At 43.8% G+C, this 22,586-nt stretch overlaps 1 protein-coding gene across 3 annotated transcripts in view; it reads right to left on the bottom strand.

Moving 5' to 3' along the window:
* Positions 1–22,586, bottom strand: part of EGFLAM (EGF like, fibronectin type III and laminin G domains) — a 172,765-nt gene that overhangs the window by 32,385 nt on the left and 117,794 nt on the right. For all 3 annotated transcript variants that reach the window (XM_014831261.3, XM_044779406.2, XM_070519746.1), the window contains 8 exons: positions 16,506–16,621; positions 15,602–15,920; positions 14,874–14,974; positions 13,624–13,724; positions 11,515–11,659; positions 7,892–8,081; positions 2,090–2,215; positions 694–937 (listed from right to left, as the gene is read on the bottom strand). In XM_014831261.3, coding sequence (XP_014686747.2) covers positions 694–937; positions 2,090–2,215; positions 7,892–8,081; positions 11,515–11,659; positions 13,624–13,724; positions 14,874–14,974; positions 15,602–15,920; positions 16,506–16,621 — 1,342 coding nt within the window. The remainder of the gene's footprint in view (positions 1–693; positions 938–2,089; positions 2,216–7,891; positions 8,082–11,514; positions 11,660–13,623; positions 13,725–14,873; positions 14,975–15,601; positions 15,921–16,505; positions 16,622–22,586) is intronic.

Genomic DNA, 22,586 nt, shown 5'->3' on the forward strand with positions numbered 1-22,586 from the left:
AGGAACGTTTTGATGACTCAGAACCAATTCTGCAGATACCAGCAGGTACTTTAGAAGCACCTATTTTACTGCCATGCTATTGAAACCACTCATCACCCAGGCTTCTTGAGCATATTTGTCAGGAATGGGTCATACAACTGCTAATGATTCATCGTCAGATTCTTCACATGGAGAAGGGTAAGAGACTTGCTAAATAACCAGTTACCATCAAAGAAACAGAGCAAGAGGAAAGTAAACATTTCAAGTGAGGTTACCAAGGACATTTCTCTTCATTAAATCTCTGTTAATACTTTTTTACTAGTCATCATATATTTGCTGAGCACCCACCAAATGATGCTCCAGGCAAGGTGCTGATTAATTACAATTCATCAAGTTTCTGCTGATGGCATTGTTTGACTGGAGGTGGAAATGAAAGCAATTTAGCCCCATCTGAAGCAAGCCCATTGTCTATGGTTTGAAGCAGAGAATTGCTACCTGCTGGGTAGTTATTTGAGAAAAGGAAACTGTGCCACCAGGAGAGCATGACCAATGGGAAGCATGGCATCTGTGTGAATCAGTACAGGTTTCAGAAAAGATAACTGTGTAGGGAAGACAGGAAGAGTGCAAACTGTTAGATGACAAATTCGTCTTTTTCCAAAGCAGCTACTATTTGGCTTTTGGGGGAAAGAGGGCCCCAAAGGTCTCAGCCCTTACCTGAGAACACCAGTCCCAGAGCCACAGTCAAAGCGGAACTCCACGTGACCCTCTGCCATGTTGATGGACAGGAAGTCTTTGCTGCCCGTGTCATAGCTGTACAGGAGGACGCCGTCACCTGAGTCAGGCCGAAATGTAATCTCAAACTCCATGAAGGAAAGATAATGCTGGGGCTCCAGTGGCCAGGGTGTTGCAGCATAGGATCTGAGGGACTCTCTGAATTGAGGAATTGTCAAGGTGAAGGCTGAAGAAAGAAGCATGTTGTTAGAAATCCCTCCGTGACACAACCAGCCATGCTCTTTTCCTCCTGGGTACAGAGCTAAACTACATTTCCCAGCTGCCATGAAGTTAGATGGATGGTGCAACTGAATTCTGGCCAGTGCAATGTGGGTAGGAGTATTATATAGCACCCCAGGTTTGGCCCCTAAAACTGCCCTCCATGCATCATGCACTCTCTCTTCTCTCACCTACCGGCTGGATGCAGGAATCAGTGGAGAATTCTAACGCCCTAGCAGAGACACTAGAAGCCAAGAGCCTGCATCCCTGAATGACTGTGTGGAGCAGAGGCCACCCCATTGCCAACACCACCTGCAGTGATGTGGTGTGAGCAAGGATCAACCTTCATTATGTTGGGCTACAGAAATATGAGATGGTATGTAATAGTTTTGGCTTACCCTGACTCATACGCCTTGTTCTAGGGGACATGAGATTTGAGATTATATAGTGTTAAACAAAATTTTCCCCAGGATGGTGTCTTAGGCCCAAATCTGAATCACTAGTGGAAAAGTTAAAACACATTCAACCCTGCACGGTTTTCCAAAATCTTTCAAATTTTTAAAATTTTCCATTATTATATGTGTGCATTTGTGTGTACATGTGTGTTTACAGGTATATATACATGTATCTATATATTTTATATAATCAACATATACAGTATTGAGAAGTAGAATAATTCAGCATAAGGGTACAAAGAAAAAGAAACAAGATCACTTTTGTCCCATCACATTGTTAATGTTTCTGTGTATTATCTTCCCAACGTTTTCCCTGAAACTGTCAGATATTCTAAGGAGCTTGAATTGTAAATGCTTCAAATTCAGTCTGATATAGACCACACAAATATGGGCTTTTCAAAGTTATTTGAAGGCCAAGAGGAGCCCACCTTGCCCAGAAGCACCTTAAAATGAACATATCTTTGATTGGTTTGACACTTTGACACTCGAAGACACTCTAACCTGGTAAAAAAAAGAAAGGAAAAGATTCTCCCATCCCTCCCAACTAAACAACATTAACCCCATAAAAAAATATGGAGCTTTGCTAAAAGTACATTGATGACAAATTACATCAACATGAATTAACAATGCAGGCAGAAATCGCCATCAACTTGCTTCTTTCTCACCATCTTCACAGTGTCGACCTTTAAATCCAAGGGGACAGAGGCAAATGTAGGAATCGGCTTTGATCGCTGTGCAGGTGCCGCCATTGATGCACGAGGCTTCATCACAGATCCCACTGCTGCACTCCCCTAAATACAGAACGGGAGTTACAAAGCCGATTCACCACGTGAGCCAGTCTAAGACGCCGGGGCTCACCACCCCGACAGCTCATGGTTCTGAATACATACAGTTCAGTCCTCACTCCTGTTGATTTGCACTTCTGCACAACTGCAAACCAGCTTCCAGGATAAGTGGCATCTTCCCTCCATTTTAATTTGATTTTGGCTTGTTCTTTATAAAGAGCCACAGAGACTCTTTAAAACATGGTGGACACAATCAATCAAATAATAAATTGTTGGGCAATTTTATGACCACTGACGGGGATGACTCAGTTGTCTCTGCTTTAATTCATCTCTCTTTTGTCCCCACAAGAGTGTGTTTCAACCCCTCCAATGTCAACACGGTGTTTATGTTAAAAGTGTTCTAATTTGCATGGCCCCAATCACTGTAAGTGCTGCTGCGTTGTTGGTGGAAAGCTGAGGCAAGCAAGATAAGCATCGAAGGAGTTAAGCTGTCTAAGTTTATTAGCTGGGCTGAACTGTCCATTCCTCTGTCTGGGACAGGGAGTGGGGAGGCAGGGCTCCATGATAGCTCAGCGTGTGTATTCCAGAATCCCCAATCCAAAGTGACAATCTTATGAGGGACAGGACGGTGGCCTGGAGTAAAAAGTGTTGAGAGGTTCAACATCAGATGGGTTTGTTCTCTTCACTAAACATATTACAGAGGCCCATCCAAGGTATACTTTGTCGTTTTCAAGTGTAGACCTGACAGCAGGGTTCCAGGGATGTAGGGAAAGATGGGTGCAGAGTGTAGATGAACAGGATAGTTTTAGAGACAAGGAAAACCTTCAACTCTGAGAGTGGGAGGAAGGAGGTCACAAAGTCACGTGTAGAGAGAGCTGGCAGGACTTCATCATCAATATATAAAACAACTTTTGTCGACACTGACGCCTACTGTATGCCAGCTGTTGTGTAGGTTAATGTAAGATAACAAAGTAAGGGGCAGGAGGGAAGACCTCTTGAGTCCGGAATAACCTGGGGAGTTGGCTCTGTGACTTTGCTCCAGCAGGGTGTGGAGATCCAAGATGGGATTGGAAAAACTGAGTGGTGGTGGTTTAGGTTTGAGAATTTGGGTGGAAATAAGAAAAGACGAGGCTGGGCCAGAGAATGCAAAATTTTGCTGAGACTTCTGACTATTCTAGAAAGTGAGTTGCAGAGAGTCCAACAGCTGGGAATAGTCTAATGAAGGAGATGAAGTGGGAGGGGTTGAGCAATGAAAGGCCCCTTTGAGGAGTGGAAACAGGTTTGGTGAGGATGGAGGGGGGAGCAGAGAAAAAGTTGTAGTTGAAGATGGCAATGCCACGTTAGCAGTATCAGATGGAGGAACTGTGACTCTGCAACTGTCATCACCTCCTCTGGCAGCCTGTAACTCCACCAGAAATTTGCTGCTGTTTGCATAAGCCAAGTCTTCCCCATCATGAGACTGCATTTAACTTACAAGAACTTGAACTTTAGGAGGACAACTCGAAGGACAGCAAATATGGAGGTCAAGGAAGGATAACCAGGCCCACTCTTGTAGCCCACGGGAAAAAAATGAGAAGAAATGAAAAAAGGCAATGTGACCGATGCCTGCCATTCAGGTTCATAGAGAGAAACTGAACAATCCAATAGCTTCCTCCAGGGAGCACAGAGCCAGAAAGGTGGGCTCTCCTGGTGCCACCTGCTCAATGGAGAGGTTGGCATCGCACTGTGTGAGAATTTAAAACACTGTCAGAAATCAGCCCTTGCTCAACTTTGCAACTTCTTAACTACCTGTCAGAGATTAACACGCAGCCTTGGGACTGCCAGAGCTGTCCTTTGGGGCAGCTTCCCTGTAGGTCAAGGAAGAGAGAAGAAACAACTTATACCCTGCTTGATAAATGGTGTCAGAATACTAATAACAATATTAATAGCAGGAAATATTTACCATGTTCGCTATGTGCAAGGCATTATTCTAAGTACTTTATATGCACCGCAACTCATCCGGACAAAATAATCTTAGGAGGTAGGTACTATTTACAGATGGGGAAACTGAATCCCAAAAAGGTTAATTGATTTGCCAAATCCAGGCAGTCTGCCCTCAGAGTCCAGGTTCTTAAACACCACAGCAGACTTCGACAGACCTGCTGGGGCTCACCTTCTGTATCATCACAGACACCCAGGAAGAGGGATTTTGGAGACATGGTCCTACCACAGTGGATACTTTTATAATTGTTTTAGTTGTTGCTGTTTACTGTTTGCTTTGACTAAGTGATCAATTGGGGGGGAATAACACAGGGAGTAACATATGGGTAGTAATCTTTTCCTTTTAAGTAAACTGCCTCTTTTGTAGTTTTAACCATGGTATCACCTTTAGGAGTGAGCAAGATGGAGGGAAGCAATTTGAAGCCAGTTTGGGAGCCTTGATGTGGCAGATGTGGTTAAGAGGGCAGGCACTGAGGCCAGAATGGCTGAAGTCACAGTTAGGCTCTGCAACTTGCTAGCTGTTGTGACCTTGGGCAAGTTACTGAACTCTTCTATGTGACCAGTTCTCATCTGTAAACACCAAGGCTCATCCCAATTCTGACTTCGTAGGAATCTTGGGAAGGTTAAAGCAGTTTAGAATGGTGGCTACATATAGTACGTGCTCAACTAATTTCAGCAACAGAACAGACAAGCTGCACCTGGAGACATGAGCATCAAATCCTAGCTCTGACCCAGGAATGGAGAGAAGGATGGAGAAATACGTGGTAAAGCAAATGTGGCAAAATGGATGGCAGAATCTAGGTAGTAGGCACGTGGTATTCCCTGTGCATTCTTTTAAAATATCATCTTGGAGACGGAGGGAAAAGAGACCTGAGAATGGGACTTGCCCATTCTTGCCAAGGACAACGCCATGTGAGGATGTGATGCTTAGAATTCTGGCACCATCTTGAGATTATGAGTGAAAAGCAAGAGAATCACAGAGACACCAACCCAGTGTTCTGATATCCTTGAGTCGCTGTTAGGGACTGAATTGTGTCCCCTCAAAATTTGTAGGTTAAAGCTCTAACTCCCAATATGACTGTACTTGAGAGATAGGGTCTTTGAGGAGGCAATTAAGGATAAGTAAACTCCTAAGGCTGGCCCTCACCCAATCTAACCCACGTCCTTCTAAGAAGAGGGAGAGACACCAGGAGCACAGACAAAAGGCCATGTGAGGACACAGTGAGAAGGTGACCGTCTGCAAGCTAAGGAGAGAGGCCTCAGGAGAAACCAGACCTGCTGACACCTTGATCTTGTGTCTCAAGCTTCCAGAACTGTGAGAAAATAAATTTCTGTTATTGAAAGCACCCAGTCTGTGGTATTTTGTTACGGCAGCCCTAGTAGGCTAAAACAGTCATGGAATTAACCAACCTTAGAATTATCTATCTGTTGCCTTCAGTGATGGAATAAATGCCCTTATTGCTTTAAAAACAATCCTAGTCTTTTCAACAAATGGTGCTGGAACAACTGGAAATCTACATGCAAAAAACGAGTCTAGACACAGACTTTACATCCTTCACAAAAATTAAATCGAATGGAACAGACCTAAATGTAATATGTAAAGCTATAAAACTCCTAGAAGATAACATAGGAGAAAACCTAGATTATCTTGGGTAAGGCAGTGATTTTTTAGATACAACACCAAAGGCACGATCCATGAAAGAAATAATGGATAAGCCGACCTTCATTAAAATTAAACATTTCTAATCCATGAAAGACAACATCAAGAGCATGAGAAGACAAGCCACAGACTGGGAGAGAATATTTGCAAACGATCTGATAAAAGACTGTTATCCAAAATATACAAAGAACTCTTAAAACTCAGCAGAAAACAAACAAAAAATGGTCTAAATACCTTACCAGACACCTCACCAAAGAAGATAACATACAGATGTCAATTAAGCTTATGAAAAGATGCTCCACGTGAGATATCATCAGGGAAAGGCAAATTACAACAAGATACCTCTACACATCCACTAGAATGGCCAAAATCCAGAATTGTGCCAGTGCCAAATGCAAGCAAGAATGTGGAGAAGCAGGAACTCTCATACATTCCTGATGGGAATACAAAACAGTACAGCCACTCTGGAAGACACTGTGACAGTTTCTTACAAAACTAAACACATACTCTTACCATATGATCCAGCAATCACACTCCTTGGTATTTACCCAAAGGAGTTAAAAACTTATGTCCACCCAGAAAACCCACACAGGGCTGTTTAAAGCATCTTTATTCATAATTGCTAAAACTTAGACACAACCAAGATGTCCTTCAGTAGGTGAATGGATAGATAAACTGCAGTCCATCCAGACAATGGAATATTACTCAGTGCTAACAAGAAATGAGCCATCAAGCCATGAAAAACATGGAGGAAGCTTAGATGCATATTACCAACTGAAAGAAGCCAATCTGAGATGGCTACACACTGTTTGATTCCAACTACACGACATTCTGGAAAAGGCAAAACTATAGAGAATATGAAAAGATCAGTGGTTGTCAGGGGTTGGGGGTGGGAGGGGGAGGGAGAGGCATGAATAGGCTGAGCACACAGGGCTTTTAGGGCAGTGAAAGTACACTGTATGATACCATAATGATGGGTATATGTTACTATCTTTTGTCCAAACCAATAGAATGTACAACACCATGAGTGAACCATAATACAAACTGTGTACTTTGGGTGATTATGATGTGTCAATGTAGGTTCCTCAAGTGTAACAAATGTACTGCTCTGGTGGGGGATGCTGATAATGGGGGAGGCTATGCATGTGTGGGGGCAGGGGACATACGGGAAATCTATGCACCTTCTCCTCAATTTGGTTGTGAACCTTAAACTGCTCAAAAAATAAAATCTTAATAATAATAAAGAAAAGAAAATAGAAAAAATAAAACAATCCTAGCTCTGCCTGCTATTTTGGATAAGTCATTTGACTTTTATAAGCCCCACTTTCTTTATGCATAGAATAGGTATGATGATAATTTCTACTTCCCACAGTCAGTGTGAGGAGTAAATAAGAGAGCATATGAGAAAGTGCTGGGCACAGTGGTCAAGAATTAGAGGACCAGCCCCAGTGGCCTAGTGGTTAACTTCAGCACGCTCTGCTTTGGTGGCCTGGGTTTGGTTCCCAGGTGTGGGCCTATACCTCTCTGTTAGCAGCCACGCTTTGCTGGTGGCCCACATACTAAAAAATAGAGGAAGATTGGCACGAGCGTCAGCTTAGGGTGAATGTTTCTCAACAACAACAACAACAACAACAAAAAGCATTAGAACTTCACCATTTCCCTTAGAAGCAGAGAGCACATGAAATGTCTTCTTACGTTATTTTGTTGGCTTTTCCACTGGACTGAGTGATGAATGGTAAAAGGGCTGAAGTGCTTATTGCTTTGTCCAAGGAGACCATGCCACGTTTCATGAAGAGAGCCAAGATGGCAGCAGGACACAACCAAGGGTTTGGTGCGCCATATTGTTTACCACATCTTGGTATTCAGATTCAGGGTCATCATGTCTGCAGAACACTCACCTCACCCCTTGGGCCCACCTCTCTCCTCAAGTTCTGCATTAACCAGCTGCCTAGGGTTGCAATCCATGAAGCTGCTCACTTCCCTGGCTCACACCAGAAAGGCAATCCTACAAGAGCACCCTAAGCCCCTGGGGAACCACTTACCCACATCGGCCCCGCTGAGTGCCTTCCCCAGTGGCCAGGGCCTCATGTCGATTCTCTTCCCATTAACAGTGAGTGACTGCACACAACCTTGAAAGCCTCGGTTTGTTCCTGTTGCTCTGACCAACCAGTAAGCACTGGGAGCTCCACCAAGATAAAGAGGCGTCCGGAAGGTAATTTTACTGTATTGGCCCTTTGAGAAAAGTGAAAACATTACTCACTAAACAAAATCAAAAGCCAAAATACATCAGATTTTAAGGAGGGAATGGTTAAGGTGTATTACAGCCCCTGAGGTTTCTTCCATCTGTATTTAAGACCTACTGGAAAATCAAACCCACGGTTACCGCAGGAAACGTAGTGAGCTTCTCAGAAGGCTGTGTTTCGAGAAGCGATGATTTTGTAATGCCTAGAAGGGAAGGAAAGGTAGGTCAGAGCCAAGAGCAACCCAACAGGCAGTGTACCATGCTGGGCATCCAAAAACAACTTTCTCTTTCCAGTCCGGACACCAATTTGTTGTGTACCTTGGATGGGTCACAGGGCTATTCTGTGTCTCAAAAGGTAATACTACTAATTTTGTGTACACGTGGGCTAACATTGACCCTTTCACTATCCTAGTCACCTTTAGACTATATCCTGCAAGAAACATTGTTGGGGGGAAATTGCAAAATAGATTGTGTTGAAAAATATTTTGAAATTTGCTCATGCATCCAACTTTTTTTTTTTAAGTGTTACTACAGTTAGGTAGGGACGTTTCCAATCTTAGACCAAACCACAATCTGGATTGTAGGTTTTGAGGTTTCAAAATGCAGAGCTGAACATTAGGTGGGACAAAATTAAGGCACCCTTAGTCATTCTATTTTTTATTACAGAAATATCTCATTCATTTGAATTAAAAGGTACAGAAGGGGGCTGGGAAAGGCATCTGCTAGAACTTATAAAATGTCCGGAATGTGAGCCACTGAAATGTAATCTTTATCCTTTACACCTTCGTTACTAACAAGTAGAACATCTGATCATTGCTTTGTCTTTCCTAATAAATAGATATGAATGGTTTGTAAATAGTATATTGCATATGAGCTAGGCAGCTTTAAAGTACTTACAGTGGATTTTAAGGATTAAATTGTTTGCCAGCCACTGGGCATACTGCCTTCATTTGATGAACTGAGTGCCCTGTGGCACTCAATGATCCTCAGAGTTCAACCTTTCTGGATCCCATCTTCTCCCTCTGACCCTGTTCCTTGATCCAGGATCAGGGCAGGGCTCTGACAGCTAGTTCTTTTCTCCTTTTCTGGCTCATTCAGTGCATGGTAGGGGTGGGTGGTTCCTTTTAGGCTCCCTTCACAGCATCCCAGGCAATAGTCTTCAAGCCCACCCTTTACCTTCCTCTAATTAGGATTGCCTTTAGGATCTTGGACCCTGCTTTGCCTGCTTACCCTGAGATCTGGTAGTTTGCATTCCTCCGGCGCAGGCCTTAACAGTTTTTGGTGGGTGTGGAAGCGTGAAAGTCCAAGGCCCTTGCTTTGGGCTGGGATCACTCTGAGGGATAACTTCTCCTCCAGACCGCCCCACTGGGATCAGGCTGAAGCCGGACCCTGGAGAACTGTGCCTGGAATCTCTCTCTCGCTGATTTCCGTTCCTCCCCTGTCCATCTTCTCCTCTCCTTGACACATTTCCTTTGGGAGCACTTTCTTAATCCATCACAGGCACAGGACTCCTCATCTCAGATCTGTTTCTCAAGAACCCCAACTTAAGACAGAGTCGCTCTCTCCCAAGAGGGTTTATTAAACATTCCACATCTGCAGTCCTGCCTATACAACTTGCTTAGCAAGTCCTGGGGGTAGGGAGGCAAATGTTGCCCTGAGTATCTGTAAAATTATATTGCTTCTTGCAATGAATTCTTATATTCATAAAATCATAGGCTCTTAGGATTGGAAAAAAATATGAAAACTCATATAATCCAAGCTCCCATTGACAGCTGGATTCCTTGTACATCCCTACCAAAATGTCTTGGTAAGTCCCATGTTAAACACCTTCCCAAGGACAGGGCATCGGCTCCTGAGCTAGTCTGTTGCCCCTCCACACAACTTCATATGGTTAGGTGGGGCTAACATTGGCTCCTTGAGGCTCTCCCCATTGGGCTTCAGCCTTAGGGGTCCACAGAGTAAGTCCTTCTTCCTCAAGACTCTCCTTTTGACTCTATGACGACAAGCCACATCCACACCTTCATCTTCTTTTCTGCAAACTCAAGAATGCCCATTCAATCAATCATTCCTGGGATTTCAAGTCATCTTCCTGTCCCAGTGACTATAATTTGAACATGCTCTAGTTTTTTTTGTGGCCCTCGGAGTGTGATCACGGATATGAATGCAATCTTTTTAGAAGATTAGAGTCACCATTAGAGCACTGGAAGCTATACACATAGTCACCAGAATAGAATAGGGTCGTCATCTCCCTTTTTCTAGATGCTATGCCTCTATTAATGCAACCTATAATTTCTCTAGCTTGCTGTTACCGCACAGCCCTGTTTATTAACTTTTATTGAACTTCCTTGCTTTAAATCATAACACATTTTCATGTGTTGCTTCTATTATAGCTTTTCCATCCTTTCTTCATGTTATTATTTTGGATCCAAGTTCAAAGCTTCTTTATTCTTATCATACTTAATTTTAATCATATTGGCCTACTGCCCTGGCATTTGTGTGACTCTGTAGCTCATTCATCCCATCTTTTCCTTTCTTAGAAATATAGGCATAAGTGACATCCCTGGATTCACATGCACTACATTCAAATCTTTGCTCATTTGGAACCACTGGGGTCCAGATTAATGGGGATCAGCGAGGCATGACCTTTTATACAATATGTCTTGCCAGCAAAGAATAGTGAAGAGCCAGGCAGAGAGAAATCTATCCACGTATACAAAAGGCTTTCTTGCGGCATTTTTCCTCAGAGACTACAGACACCTGCCTATTCATAATTACAGGCTTGGCTCCTTGGCAGCTTGCTAATCCAAACTATTTATTCCAAACACAATCCTAAAATTGCCCAGAGCATGACAAAGATGTGAATACTTAGGTGATTTGCTGAGTAGCCCAACGGCTACATTATTTTACCACTTCCTATAATCATGGCCCCCAAAAAAGGTCGATGGATGGATGATTCCTGCATACTGAACCAAGGGAATCTTTTGGGACAATTTTCTAAAGCCACAGGATTGCAACACCCCTGCCTTAAAAGCAAGCTTTGTGTCTGGCACTAATAAGGGCTTCTAGTCTTCCAATATGGGCCTTCCTCTACCCCTAGCTTTGATGTCCTTGTGGAAAGACAACATGTCCCTGGGCACAAGGCCTAATGGATGTCCCTGTGCACTGCACCCACAGCGATGACACTTGCCAATTCAATTCTTTTCCTCGGCAGATACGGGACGGACATGTGCCCTGACAGCCCACCTAGAGGGGAAGGCACCAGCAGGAGTACCCCAGAGCTCAGCAGCACCGGTTCACCATGAGAAATGGCCCATCTGGAGCCTGGATCCTGCCAAGTCTGCCTCAGCTGTCTGCAGTGGGACCCTCTCAGGATGCTTAGGGTGGGTGCTAGGTGGGTGGGCAGAGAGAGAGGCTCGCGCTCACCTGCGACTGGCCTGTCACCGGGGTGCCATTGTTCAGCTGCAGCAGCCCGTTCAACCCATCTCTGTAGAGTGTAACCGTGTGCCAACCCCCTAGCTTGATTTTGGTCTCACTTATGATGACGGCAACCCCAGTTCCACAATTAAACCTGCAGAGGAGGAAAAGGAAAAGAAGATTCTTTGATCAACCAGTTCATTATGTTTTCAGACTCCCTGGACATCACTTCCAGCGTGACAGCGTCTTTGAGAGTCAGTCTGCTCAGAGTTATGTTTACGAATGTCAAGAGCTGTCTGAATCTATAAATGGAAAAACCAGATGCCTCCCCCCGGGACGATCTCAGTCTAGTGGTTCTTAATCTGCCCATGGAACCTTTAAATGTGGGGCCTTCTTTAACCTGACTTTCTCAGCAGCTTACAAAATAATGGGCAACTAAGATTCTCCTTCTCCTTTTCAGAGATTACCAGATGCTTAAAGTGGATTCGAGGTGCAGTGAATTAGAACTTGAGTCTTTCTGTTTCCAGGGATTTCTCTGGGGACTTCCTCCAACTCCCAAACAGGCTCAGCAATATTAATAAAATGCAAAAATTCCCCAGTCTTCACACTCCTTTTGGCAAGCTGGCCAGCACTGCCACCTGTGCTCAGCTGTGCCCAAATGCAGGTGCAGTTTCCAGAGGAGGCTCCGGTGCAGGAGTGAGGTGTGGGTGGGGGGAGCATTCTCAGATGGTTGCATTATTCTTGTTTGTTTGTTTGTTTTCCCAACCTCCCTATGGCCCAGGGTGCCTCACCGTCACTATGCCTGGCATCTAGACTTTTGACCCTTTCCAGTCAAATTCCAAACAGCCACCATGCCACTTCCCCATGGGTCCTGAGACTGCCCATGCAGAAGGCCGCCATTGTCTTTATCGGGACCTGCACTGATTGCAGCCCATCTCTCATGGCCTCCCTTTGTCTCCTGACCCCAGTGAAGTGGAGTGGGGTCAAGAGGCATTGCAGGCCAGGTTCAGCCAGAGGGGGATATCAGAGTCACTCAAGAGGAGTTGCAGAGTTAGAGAACTGCCACCAGCCAATAACCGCCAGTGCGCCTGGGTGTCTATCAGATCCCCAAGAGGTTAGACCACAGCCCCAGATCCTGGTGGCTAAGCTCAAACCTCCATGAACCAAAGCATGTAGCAAAGGATGGGGGCCCATTTTACTCCAAGTGGGACGCTCAACAGTCTTCTCCAACTGAACCAAAAGTAATTTTGGGGCTGAAATAATTAAAAGACGTAATGGTTGACACCTATAGCATGCTTGCTATGGGTCAGGCCTGCTCTAAGCACTTTTGTGTATTAAGTCATTTCATCCTCATGATAGCCCTGGGAGGAAACGCAGGCTTGGAGAGATTAAGCCATTTGTTGAAGGTCAGGCAAGGGGAACGGTGCCACCAGGATCTTAACCAGTACACCTGGAGAAGGACAAGTCTGATCTCCACTGCTTATTCTCAAACAGGTGCCGTTTACACCTCCATGAGGGTAATTAAAACACTCACACCTCCACACAACTCTGCCTCCCAGAAAACCAAGCATAAACTAAAGGTGGCTTCCAACGTGTGTTGGGAGAGAAATGACCATGGAAGAGGAGGTAAGCCAAACTGGTCACCACAGCCCTCAGGGAAGACGAGGATGGGGTCTGAGTGTCTAGGAACCCATAGGAGGTTGCACACTTCTCTCTGCTCCCATGGCTGTAAGCTGTCTTTACCACAGGGGGCAGGGGGAAGATCCCAGCCTTTTTCCCATCTCATCCACAAGAGCTCCAGGAGAGAGGGAACTCTACGGCTTTGGCTCGCTGCTGCCTTCCTGGGATCTACAGCAGTGCCCAGTACACTGTGGGTGCTCAAGAAGCATTTGCTATTGAAAGAATGAACAGTTACAAGGTTCCCAAACTCAAGTTTCAATGGTTACCCTGCAATCCTGATACTCGGGTACATAGTAAAGTGGTCCATGCTCACCTGATACTACACACTGTTCCTTTATCTACAGGAATCCATCCTGTATGTATTTCATTCAGATTATAAAAATGTAAATATAATGTAGGACACCATTAAAAACTCCGTGGCCTTTTGGTGGGAGTTACCTGAATTGGAGTGAGCGGCGGATGATGGCCAGGGACATGAAGTCGCCCCTCCCGTGTTCATTCTCCCCACAGTAGAGCAGTAAGCCATCCTCCGCCTCTGCCTGTTAGTATACAAACAAAAGCCACGTGAACAATGAGCAGCTCCTCTTCCACAAAGCGCCACCTGGAAATGCCCATGAATATGAAATGTGAGCATTCTCCTCTGTGGTCTTATTTACAAAGGGACAAGCACATGGACTCTGATTAACTCCCAGGGACCTAGTCCCAGTTCATTTCCAATAAACAAATGGCAGCCATATAAACAGTGCGTGTGAGGAACGGCAGTGACGTAGGAGGAAGGCGGCCCCGTAGTTGACCTGCTCTTTGCTTGGCTTTGTGGATCCCCAGCAGAGCCTTGGGAAAACCACGTGCAAGAAGACTGTGGTCACAGAGGGGCTGTTCTCGTGTTCATCAAATTCTGTTCTCACCAAAGGGCATTCCATTTTTTCCCTTTATTTTTTTTATTTCCCTCCCTCTGGGGAAGCATGCAAATTTGCTTCTTTCCTTCTATCAGGAGAACAGGATAGTAAAAACAGCCCAGCTGATAGACTAGTTTGGTTTTCACCCACGTTGGCTGACCTAGACTGGGACCACTCATCTTTGGGACACTCAAAACTGTGACCCTGACCTCAAAGGGGACTTGTTTCCAGATCGCCAAGCCTTTTCATGTCATCTGAGATATCCAAAAGAATCACTTTAAGCTGAAGTCACTGATGGGATTCTGATCTGCAGTTGATTGAGATGAGAGAGCATCTCCTGGGCTCTCACTATATGCCAGGGCTGTGTATACCAGGGTTTCTCTTTGTTCAAGCACAGCCACAGCAATGAAGGCAGACACTTGGGTTGCCTTTAAAAGGGATTGTGATTGGAGAATGCTTTATGCCTTCTGAAGTCCTGGCCCGGGAAGAGTCATGATTATGAGCAACATAAGTGGGACCCAAACATTCCCACTGGGAACCTTCAGGCCAGCCACTTCCATAACACAGCAACATACAGAACCCACCCTCGCCTCACTGCTGCTTGTGACTGTGTGAAATGTGTCCATCATTGTTGCTGCCCTGGGCACGGGTTTGATGACAGGCTCTGTGTCATATTTACCCTTGATATCTACTTCCCTGCTTCCCCTCCCCTTCTCCTCCTCCCTTTTGACCTAGCGAGTTGCTGCGTTAAGAGATCCAATAGGCACTCATCAAACAAGTAATCCTTCTTACCCTAAATTCCAGAGTAATTTGAAATGCCTGATAGGAGTTCTTCAGAGGTTCAAAGGTTACATAGGAGTGGCCAAAGAACTGAGGATACTGTATAACAATATCTGAAAAGAGAAAAAGATAACACAAAAGAAGGCTTTTTCTCACTTCCTCAAATGCAAAAATCAGTATATACCTTTGCCTGGACGTCATTAAGTGAAAACATTTGAGAAGTTGTTAACCCTAGCTTACTATCTTCTTCTCTCTACTTTTCACACCTACAATTCTCATTCTTGGGGACCTCAAGCTTCTGAAATTCTTAGGGAGAACCTGGACCTTTGGAGATTGTACTTGCTACCATAAAAAAACTAATGATTTTAAGACCACTGCACATTTGTGTCATATAAGTTGGCTCCATTATTATCCTTTTTAATATTCATGCACGTTTGCTTGCATTTTTCAGTAGAGATGTGGTCAAAGTAAAGCCCACCTCCACAAGGTGCCATCAGGATGATTTATTAATTGCTCCCAAAGTACTACACGTTCAGCCCACATAGAAATAGGGCTGCTATCTAACTAGAAGCAATGGAAGTTGCCTCACGTCTGCCTTGTATAGTGAATTTAATGACTAATACGTAGAAGAAGGGGCTTAGAAAAAGAGCTAAAAGGAAACACGTGTGGACCCCAAAACTTCCCTCTGGTTCCCAGTACAGCCAACCCACTACCATGTTCTCCCCCTACCAAGGACCTACCTTCTGAGCAGCTCTCACCACCTTTGCCCAGGTTGCAGTGGCATCGCGAGCCCCCCCAGGTGTAGTCATTGATGCAAAAGCTGTCAGCAGAGCAGAGAGTTTCATCACAAGACATGTCAAAAAGCCTCGGCATCATAACCACATCATTCTTCCCCTTCCTCTGCACTGGAGTGGGCTGGGGAGCCACCGTAGTTGGAGGGAGAGAGGCTGGGGTAGGGGGAACAAGCCTAGAAACGGTTTTTGGGTTGGATCTAGGCGCCGTCTTGGATTCCGCCAAAAATTTCTTATTCTTTCCTTTGATAGCAGGAAGTGGTTTAACCTAAAGTGAGAGAAGGGAAAGGGTTCAGGATTAACACAGAGCACAGCAATTAGACTGCCTTATTCATGGTTGATGCCTAATACTTGAAAATACAGTCACTTTTGATACTTCCCCAAACCCTGGGATGTAGATGGGGGAGAGAGTACTGATCCTAGTTTATGGATAATGAACTTGAGGCCCAGGATTTTAAGTACCTTGCCCTGTATTACTCAAAAAATCAGTGGGAAGGCTGATGTTACATGATTTATTATTACAATATCACAAAGATGCATTACCTTGTCAAGGAATTGCTCATTTCCTTATAATTTCTGACTTTGTAAAATTTCACTTGTTGGGAAATATATGTTTTTGCCAGTTTGTGAAGTCAGCAGGCAGGGCTGACTATAGAACATCAGCACGACTGGTACTTAGTTGCTACTAATTTATGATCACCTGGAGGCTAATAGTCGGAGGAAATAAGTGTTAAAAGCAAATGGGCCAATTTAAGTAAGTTTTAAGTAAAATGTTCATGGTCCATTGGTTAAATTGCCTTGTTCAGCAAGAAAACAAAAACACTTGGGTTTTAAGAGAAAAGATTTTTGTTACCTCCTCAAAGGAAATATCCAAATCTATGTCGTCTTCAAATCCGTCGTCATCCTCACCAGCTCCCGTGTCGGTTATATAATGGGGTCCGTAGCGGCCACTTCCTGCTTCCTCGGGGCCTTCACAGAGAAAAGCAGCACACTGCTGTCAACAAATGCCTTCACTCCCTTTTCTGTCCTAATCCAGCCACATACAGAGCTCTGCCAAATGGATCGGGATGTATTGGAAACGCACAAGGAATTCAACACTGAAGAGGAAGCATTAATGACCAAAAATATGAAAAATGCTTCATCTCATAAGTAATCAAAGAAAGGCCAATTAAAATCAGAAAGAGCTGCCAGTTTATATTGACAAGACTGGCAAAAATACAAAAGTCGGGCAATAAAAAATATTGCCAAGGATGGAATCCACGGAGACTCTTATATACTGATGGTTAGATGTGTACAACCACTTTGCAGAACACTTGGAAGTATTTAATAAAGTAGAAAATGTTCATACCTTTTGACCCAACAGTCTCACCCTAACTTACAAAATCTGGAGAAACTCTCCCACATGTGTCCCAGGAGATATGTTCAAAATACAGTCATAGCATCAGAATTTGTAAGAGTAAAAAACACCCCAAATTAGCTATTTGTAATAGAAAGTAAAACTCCAAATATCTATCAACAGAAAATGGATAAGTCAATGATAGCATATCCATGGAATGGAGTACTATATAGTGGGAAAATGAATGAATGAGCATTTACTGCATCAGTATGGTTTAATCTCACAGGATTTCATGCAACAAATGCAACTTGCAAAGGAACACAACCAGTTTAATGCCATTTATATAAAAGTCAACAGCAAGCAAAGAGTTATTATTTAGGGATCCATACATATGCAGTTTAAACTCTTAAGAAAAGTAAGACAATGACAAAAATACCTGGGGAGGTTAGAAGAGAGATGTGAATGAGGTGTAACACACAGGGCCTTCGAGATCCCTCTATAATATTCTATTTCTTGAGATAGCTGCTGGGTATATGTGAGTGTTCATATTTTATATGCTATCTATATACTTTCAATGTATGAAATATTTCATTAAAAGTTCTTGAAAACAAAAAAGAAACATAATAGAGGAAACACAGCCACACCCAGAAAAAAGGGGCCCTATGTGGTATCATGGGGGCCAACCATTTCCATCCATCTTAGCAGGACAATGGGATCTTTCAGAACTGGCAGGTTGGCTGAGAAAAACTTATAGGGGACAACACAGGGCACAGTCCTTTGACGGATGGTCAGATTAGCATTCTTATTCAGTTGTCATTCACAAAATCTACTGATCCTCAACCATGTGACTTCGGCTCCACACAGGAAGCACTGCTCCAGGATGTGGGAGTCTTTTAAAGTGCTGCTCCATAGCGCCCCCTTGGGTGGCACATGTAGCAGCTGCCTCTCTAAATGAGGCACACCAGGCACCAGCCTTTAGGACAGGAATAACTCTGGCAAGAGAAACTGGCTTTTGTAGGTTGCTCATGCCCATTAGTTATTAGACATCCAGTGTCTGGATGACTAGTTAAAAAAGAAAGAAAGAAAAAGGACACTAAAAACATTCAGAACAAACTAAGCCAAACACCTTTCTCACAAAAGCACACTCACCCTCCTCTAAGCAAAATAGCCTGCAGGCTGAAAACGGCGCTGAAGGAAATGACATGCAGGGAGTGTGGGAAGCCTTCTCAGCTGGCACGCTGCTGACTGGGAACCTCCCGCTGGACCAGGAAGAGAGAAATGTGGAGCAGGTGATGGGCAGACAGAGAAGGAGGTGTTCTCAGGTGTTCACGCACATGTTGGTGGAGGTGGGATAAGATGGAGAGGTGGTATTCTCACCACCTCCACACCAATTCCCCACAGGTTTATCTAAAATAGCCCACATGTCAGCTGAAAATTCGAGCCTGTCAATGCCAGATTTATACCTGGAAGCAAGTTCTCTTAAGCCACCTGCATCCAGCCAGCACAGCTGTGTGCCAGATGTCTCCACACAAAAAGCCAGGAAGCCCTCGAAGACAGCTTCCCCCTCTCGCCTCTCTATATGTCTGTATCTTTCTGCCTCTCTCCTTGCCTCTCTCTCTTTCTCTGGGTCTCTTTTTTCTCTCTGTCCCTTTCTCACTCTCCTTTTCTATCTCCGTCTCTCTCAGATATTCAGAATTGTTGAACTTCAGAAGAAAGAATCCATTTGGTAATAAAAGGATTACATATCACATACCTGAAGAGAGATGGGTTCTATCTTCAGTAGGTTGGTCTCTCTCTCTCCAGGGTGTTCTCCCTTGCCCTCTGCATATTCTTGCTGCTCTTGTATTATTCTCATCAATGTCAAGATTCTCTCTGTTTCATCTTATGATATCCTATCTGAAAAACACTTCCGAAGTTCCCCCACTGCCTACCAGATAAATCCTATACTCCTTGGTCAAGAACTCAAGGTTCTCAATAATAACAACTCCTCTTTTTCTTCCTTCTTTCCCCCATCACCATGATTTATTGAAACCTACTGCCTCTCTCCGACTTAGTTATCATTGGATGCTTCATGTGATACATTTCTAAACTTCACAATAATCCTGCAAGGTAAATGTGGCTCATTTCATGTTGTAGATAAGTAAACTGAAGCTCAGGGAGGTGAAATGATTTGACTAAGATCAAAGACGTTGTAATTGATCAAGACTAACTCCAAGCTGTTCTCTCAGTTGCCTGCAAGAGAAGAAGCCACCATGGAGGGAAAAAGAGCATGGGATTTAGAAAATTAACCTTTTCATTGAGCATATTTACCGCACTAGGAGATTTTCATACGTTGTTTCTACTAATCCTCACAAAATCCTGTGAAATTGGTATTATCACTCCCATTTTACCATGTGGAGATATAAACTCAGAAGGATTCAATAACTTGCTCAAAGGCATGCAGATAGTAAACAGCAGAGCTAGATTTATCCTTGGTCTCTCTTTTGACTATATCAAGTCACATGTAATCTGACTCCAAATTGTGTTTTCAGCATCTTTTTTCCCTTTTCAAAAGCCATAGTAGCCGAACTGGTCTACCAGTTGTCTCCTGAATACATCTTGTGTTTTCTTATCCCAAGACTTTGGTTAACACTCTTCCCCATGTGGCCCTCCTCCGCCCTCTCTGCATTCTGTTTGAGACAGAGCTGAATGACTAAAGTCTAAAATCAAGAGATATTTTAAAAAGAGACCATCAGACCCTTCTGGAGAAAAAATGACAACTCCAGAAAAGATGAAGCTGCCAAGATCTGTAGGACATTCCTCCATCTCCTTCTGGATGGGGCTAACCACCCATGGATATATGCCCCTAATCATGAGCTCAGAATAAGCATCCATAGCTTGATGAAATCAACAGATGTTCAAGATGGTATTTACACCTTCTAGAGTCCTGATCTGAGGATGCTGCTCTTGTGTTTCCCAACTCAACTGTGAACCCCCTGAGGGCAGGAAACATATTTTAGACTTATTTTTTTAAAGGCATTCTTTTGGTTTGTTTTTTGGCAAGGAAGATTGGCCCTGAGCTAACATCTGTTGCCAATCTTCCTCTTTTTTTTTTTTCTCCCCAAAGTCCTAGTACATAGTTGTATATCCTAGTTGTAAGTCATTCCAGTTCTTCTATGTGGGATGCCACCACAGCACGGCTTGATGAGGGTGTGTAGGTCTGCACCTAGGATCTGAACGGGTGAACCCCGGGCCACCAAAGCAGAGCACATGAACCCAACCACTTGGCCACAGGGCTAGTCCCTAGACTCTTGATATCCCTTCCCATCCTCCATTTAACTGACACTTCACATACTCATCAAAGGCCAAGACCACCAGCAGGCATAAGAGATACTCCTACAATGCTGCACTATCGTGGACTGTTGTCTCTGTCCTGTCCTGGCCCACCTGGCCATCCGTGTTTAAGCAGTGGAATATCTGGAGAGGAATCCTTACATGGTGAGACTTGGCCCCAAATCCAAAGACCTTCCCCCCAAACTGCCACCATTCTTGTCTTTTTCCCCAACTCACAACCAGAAGTTTACAGTTGAAAGAGACCTTGGACGCCATCCAGTCCAACCTCCTTATTTCATCAATGTGGAAACTGAAACCAGGTTTTAAGTCATGGAAGAGAAGAGACTTAAAACCAAGGTCATGCATCTCATTAGTAGAAGACCCAGAACCAGAACCAGAACCAGATCATATGACCCCTAGTTCAATGCCCATAACACTCTATCATACAGATGTTTTGGCACCAAGTATCTAAGATACTTCAGCTGAACACAGAGAAGCCAGGGGTTGGGGGATGGGTAGCTGAGGTCTCTTCCTGCCTCTCAACCTACCCTAGGAAGTCGCTCTTGAAGGAAACTCCTTAGAAGAAAGGACCGTAGATGCATTGTTGCTGCTAAGAAATGGCCCTGTGATGAGAACGGAAATGATTCCAGATTCTCTGCTCATTTTGACAAGTAAAATAAGGCATATGTTATTGAATGGATAGAATTCTTTGGTTTTTACAATAATTGCTTGCGTTTTGACACTGTATATAATATATCTCCTTGAAGCCAGAGGTTACTTCTTTGTTTGGGGAAATGAAGGGTGTGGGATAAGGATGGGGAAAGGAATATGAAATTACAAAGACTTAAAGACATTTTGACTTTTGCAGAAGGACCTTGGAGATCAGCTAGCACAACAAGTCCATTTTACAGAGGAGTACACCGAGGCTCAGAGAGTCCATGGGACTCGCCTAGAGAGACAGCTCACTAGGGGCAGAGCTGATCCAGAATTCTGGACTCCCAGGGCTGTACTCCAGCACTCTTTGCAGCATCTCTCTGTCTCTCAATAACCCAGGCTAATAGTCATTTCTCATTTTTAACAGGAAGGAAATGAGCACAGAGAGGACCAGATGCAGCATAACTCGAATAAACCTGGAATATAGCTCACTGCTTTCGCTTCCTGACAGCCACACCACCTGAGATCTCAAATCCAAGGCTCACATCAAGTTTTTACCAGTGCCGTTTCTAAGTGAGCACAGAATGTGCAGTCTAAGCCAGTAATAAGAATTCTCCCTGTAGCCTGGGGTTATTGTAATTAAAGTGCATAACTTATGTCTTTCTACTTGGCACTTTGTTAATTAGGGAAAGAGAACATTAAAAAGGAGGCATTTATTTAGGACCAGAATAGTCAAACCACTGACAAAACATAAAACAAGTTCAAGGGTTGTTCCACTATAAGAAAAACTAATACACAAAATATAAATTGCTATGAATAAATTAAGGGATGACTTTTATTTTATAAAAACGTGTATGTTTGCTTTTATAAAGGCATCACAAGTTTTCTATAAATAGTCAGTTTCTCTGATGTATCAACATGATGTAGCTGGAAATATGCCTGGTTATAGAATCCAAATAATTGGGAGAAGAACACAAATGAGTGTGTGCCCTTGGACAAGTCACTTAATCTCTCTGGATCTCATGTTTTCTGATAAAATAAGGAATGACATCAGATTTGATGACCTGCGAGATCCTTTCCAGCACTGACATTTCTGTGACCCTAAAGTTGACACTTTTGATTTAGACACATTGCAGGCATCTGTTACTCCAAGCAAAGTTTGAAAAAGAAACAACCAGGGAAGTTTACTTACATGGATGAAAAAGAGAAAAGGAGTTAATTCAGCATGAAGTTACAGGCCTTGGGGATTGTGGCTTTGTGTTCAATATTCTAACCTCCTAGAAGATATGATCTATCATTTATCAGAATCCATCTTCATTCATAAAGACCGGTTTGTATTTGAGTCCCTTCTCTTAACGGTTCTTGGCGACAATGAGAGAGGAACACTTATTCCCCACTGCAGAAGTTGCGATTGTGAGCAGAGTTTCCCAAAATTCTGTTGGATTCTTGTCCAACCTCTTCTCCCTACAGACGCAGAGACATAAACTTAGATGCTGAGTGGAAGCATTTGGTCTATATTTCTGAACTGAGCAGAAGTTAATCTATGAAAGGACCTCAGGGAGGGAGGAAGAATTTGGGGCAAATTTGGTCCCTCCCACCTTCCCGCTCCACCTAGACAAGTGGAAAGCAGTG

The sequence above is a fragment of the Equus asinus genome, chromosome 10 (genome assembly GCF_041296235.1).
Source record: "Equus asinus isolate D_3611 breed Donkey chromosome 10, EquAss-T2T_v2, whole genome shotgun sequence".
NCBI lineage: Eukaryota > Metazoa > Chordata > Mammalia > Perissodactyla > Equidae > Equus > Equus asinus.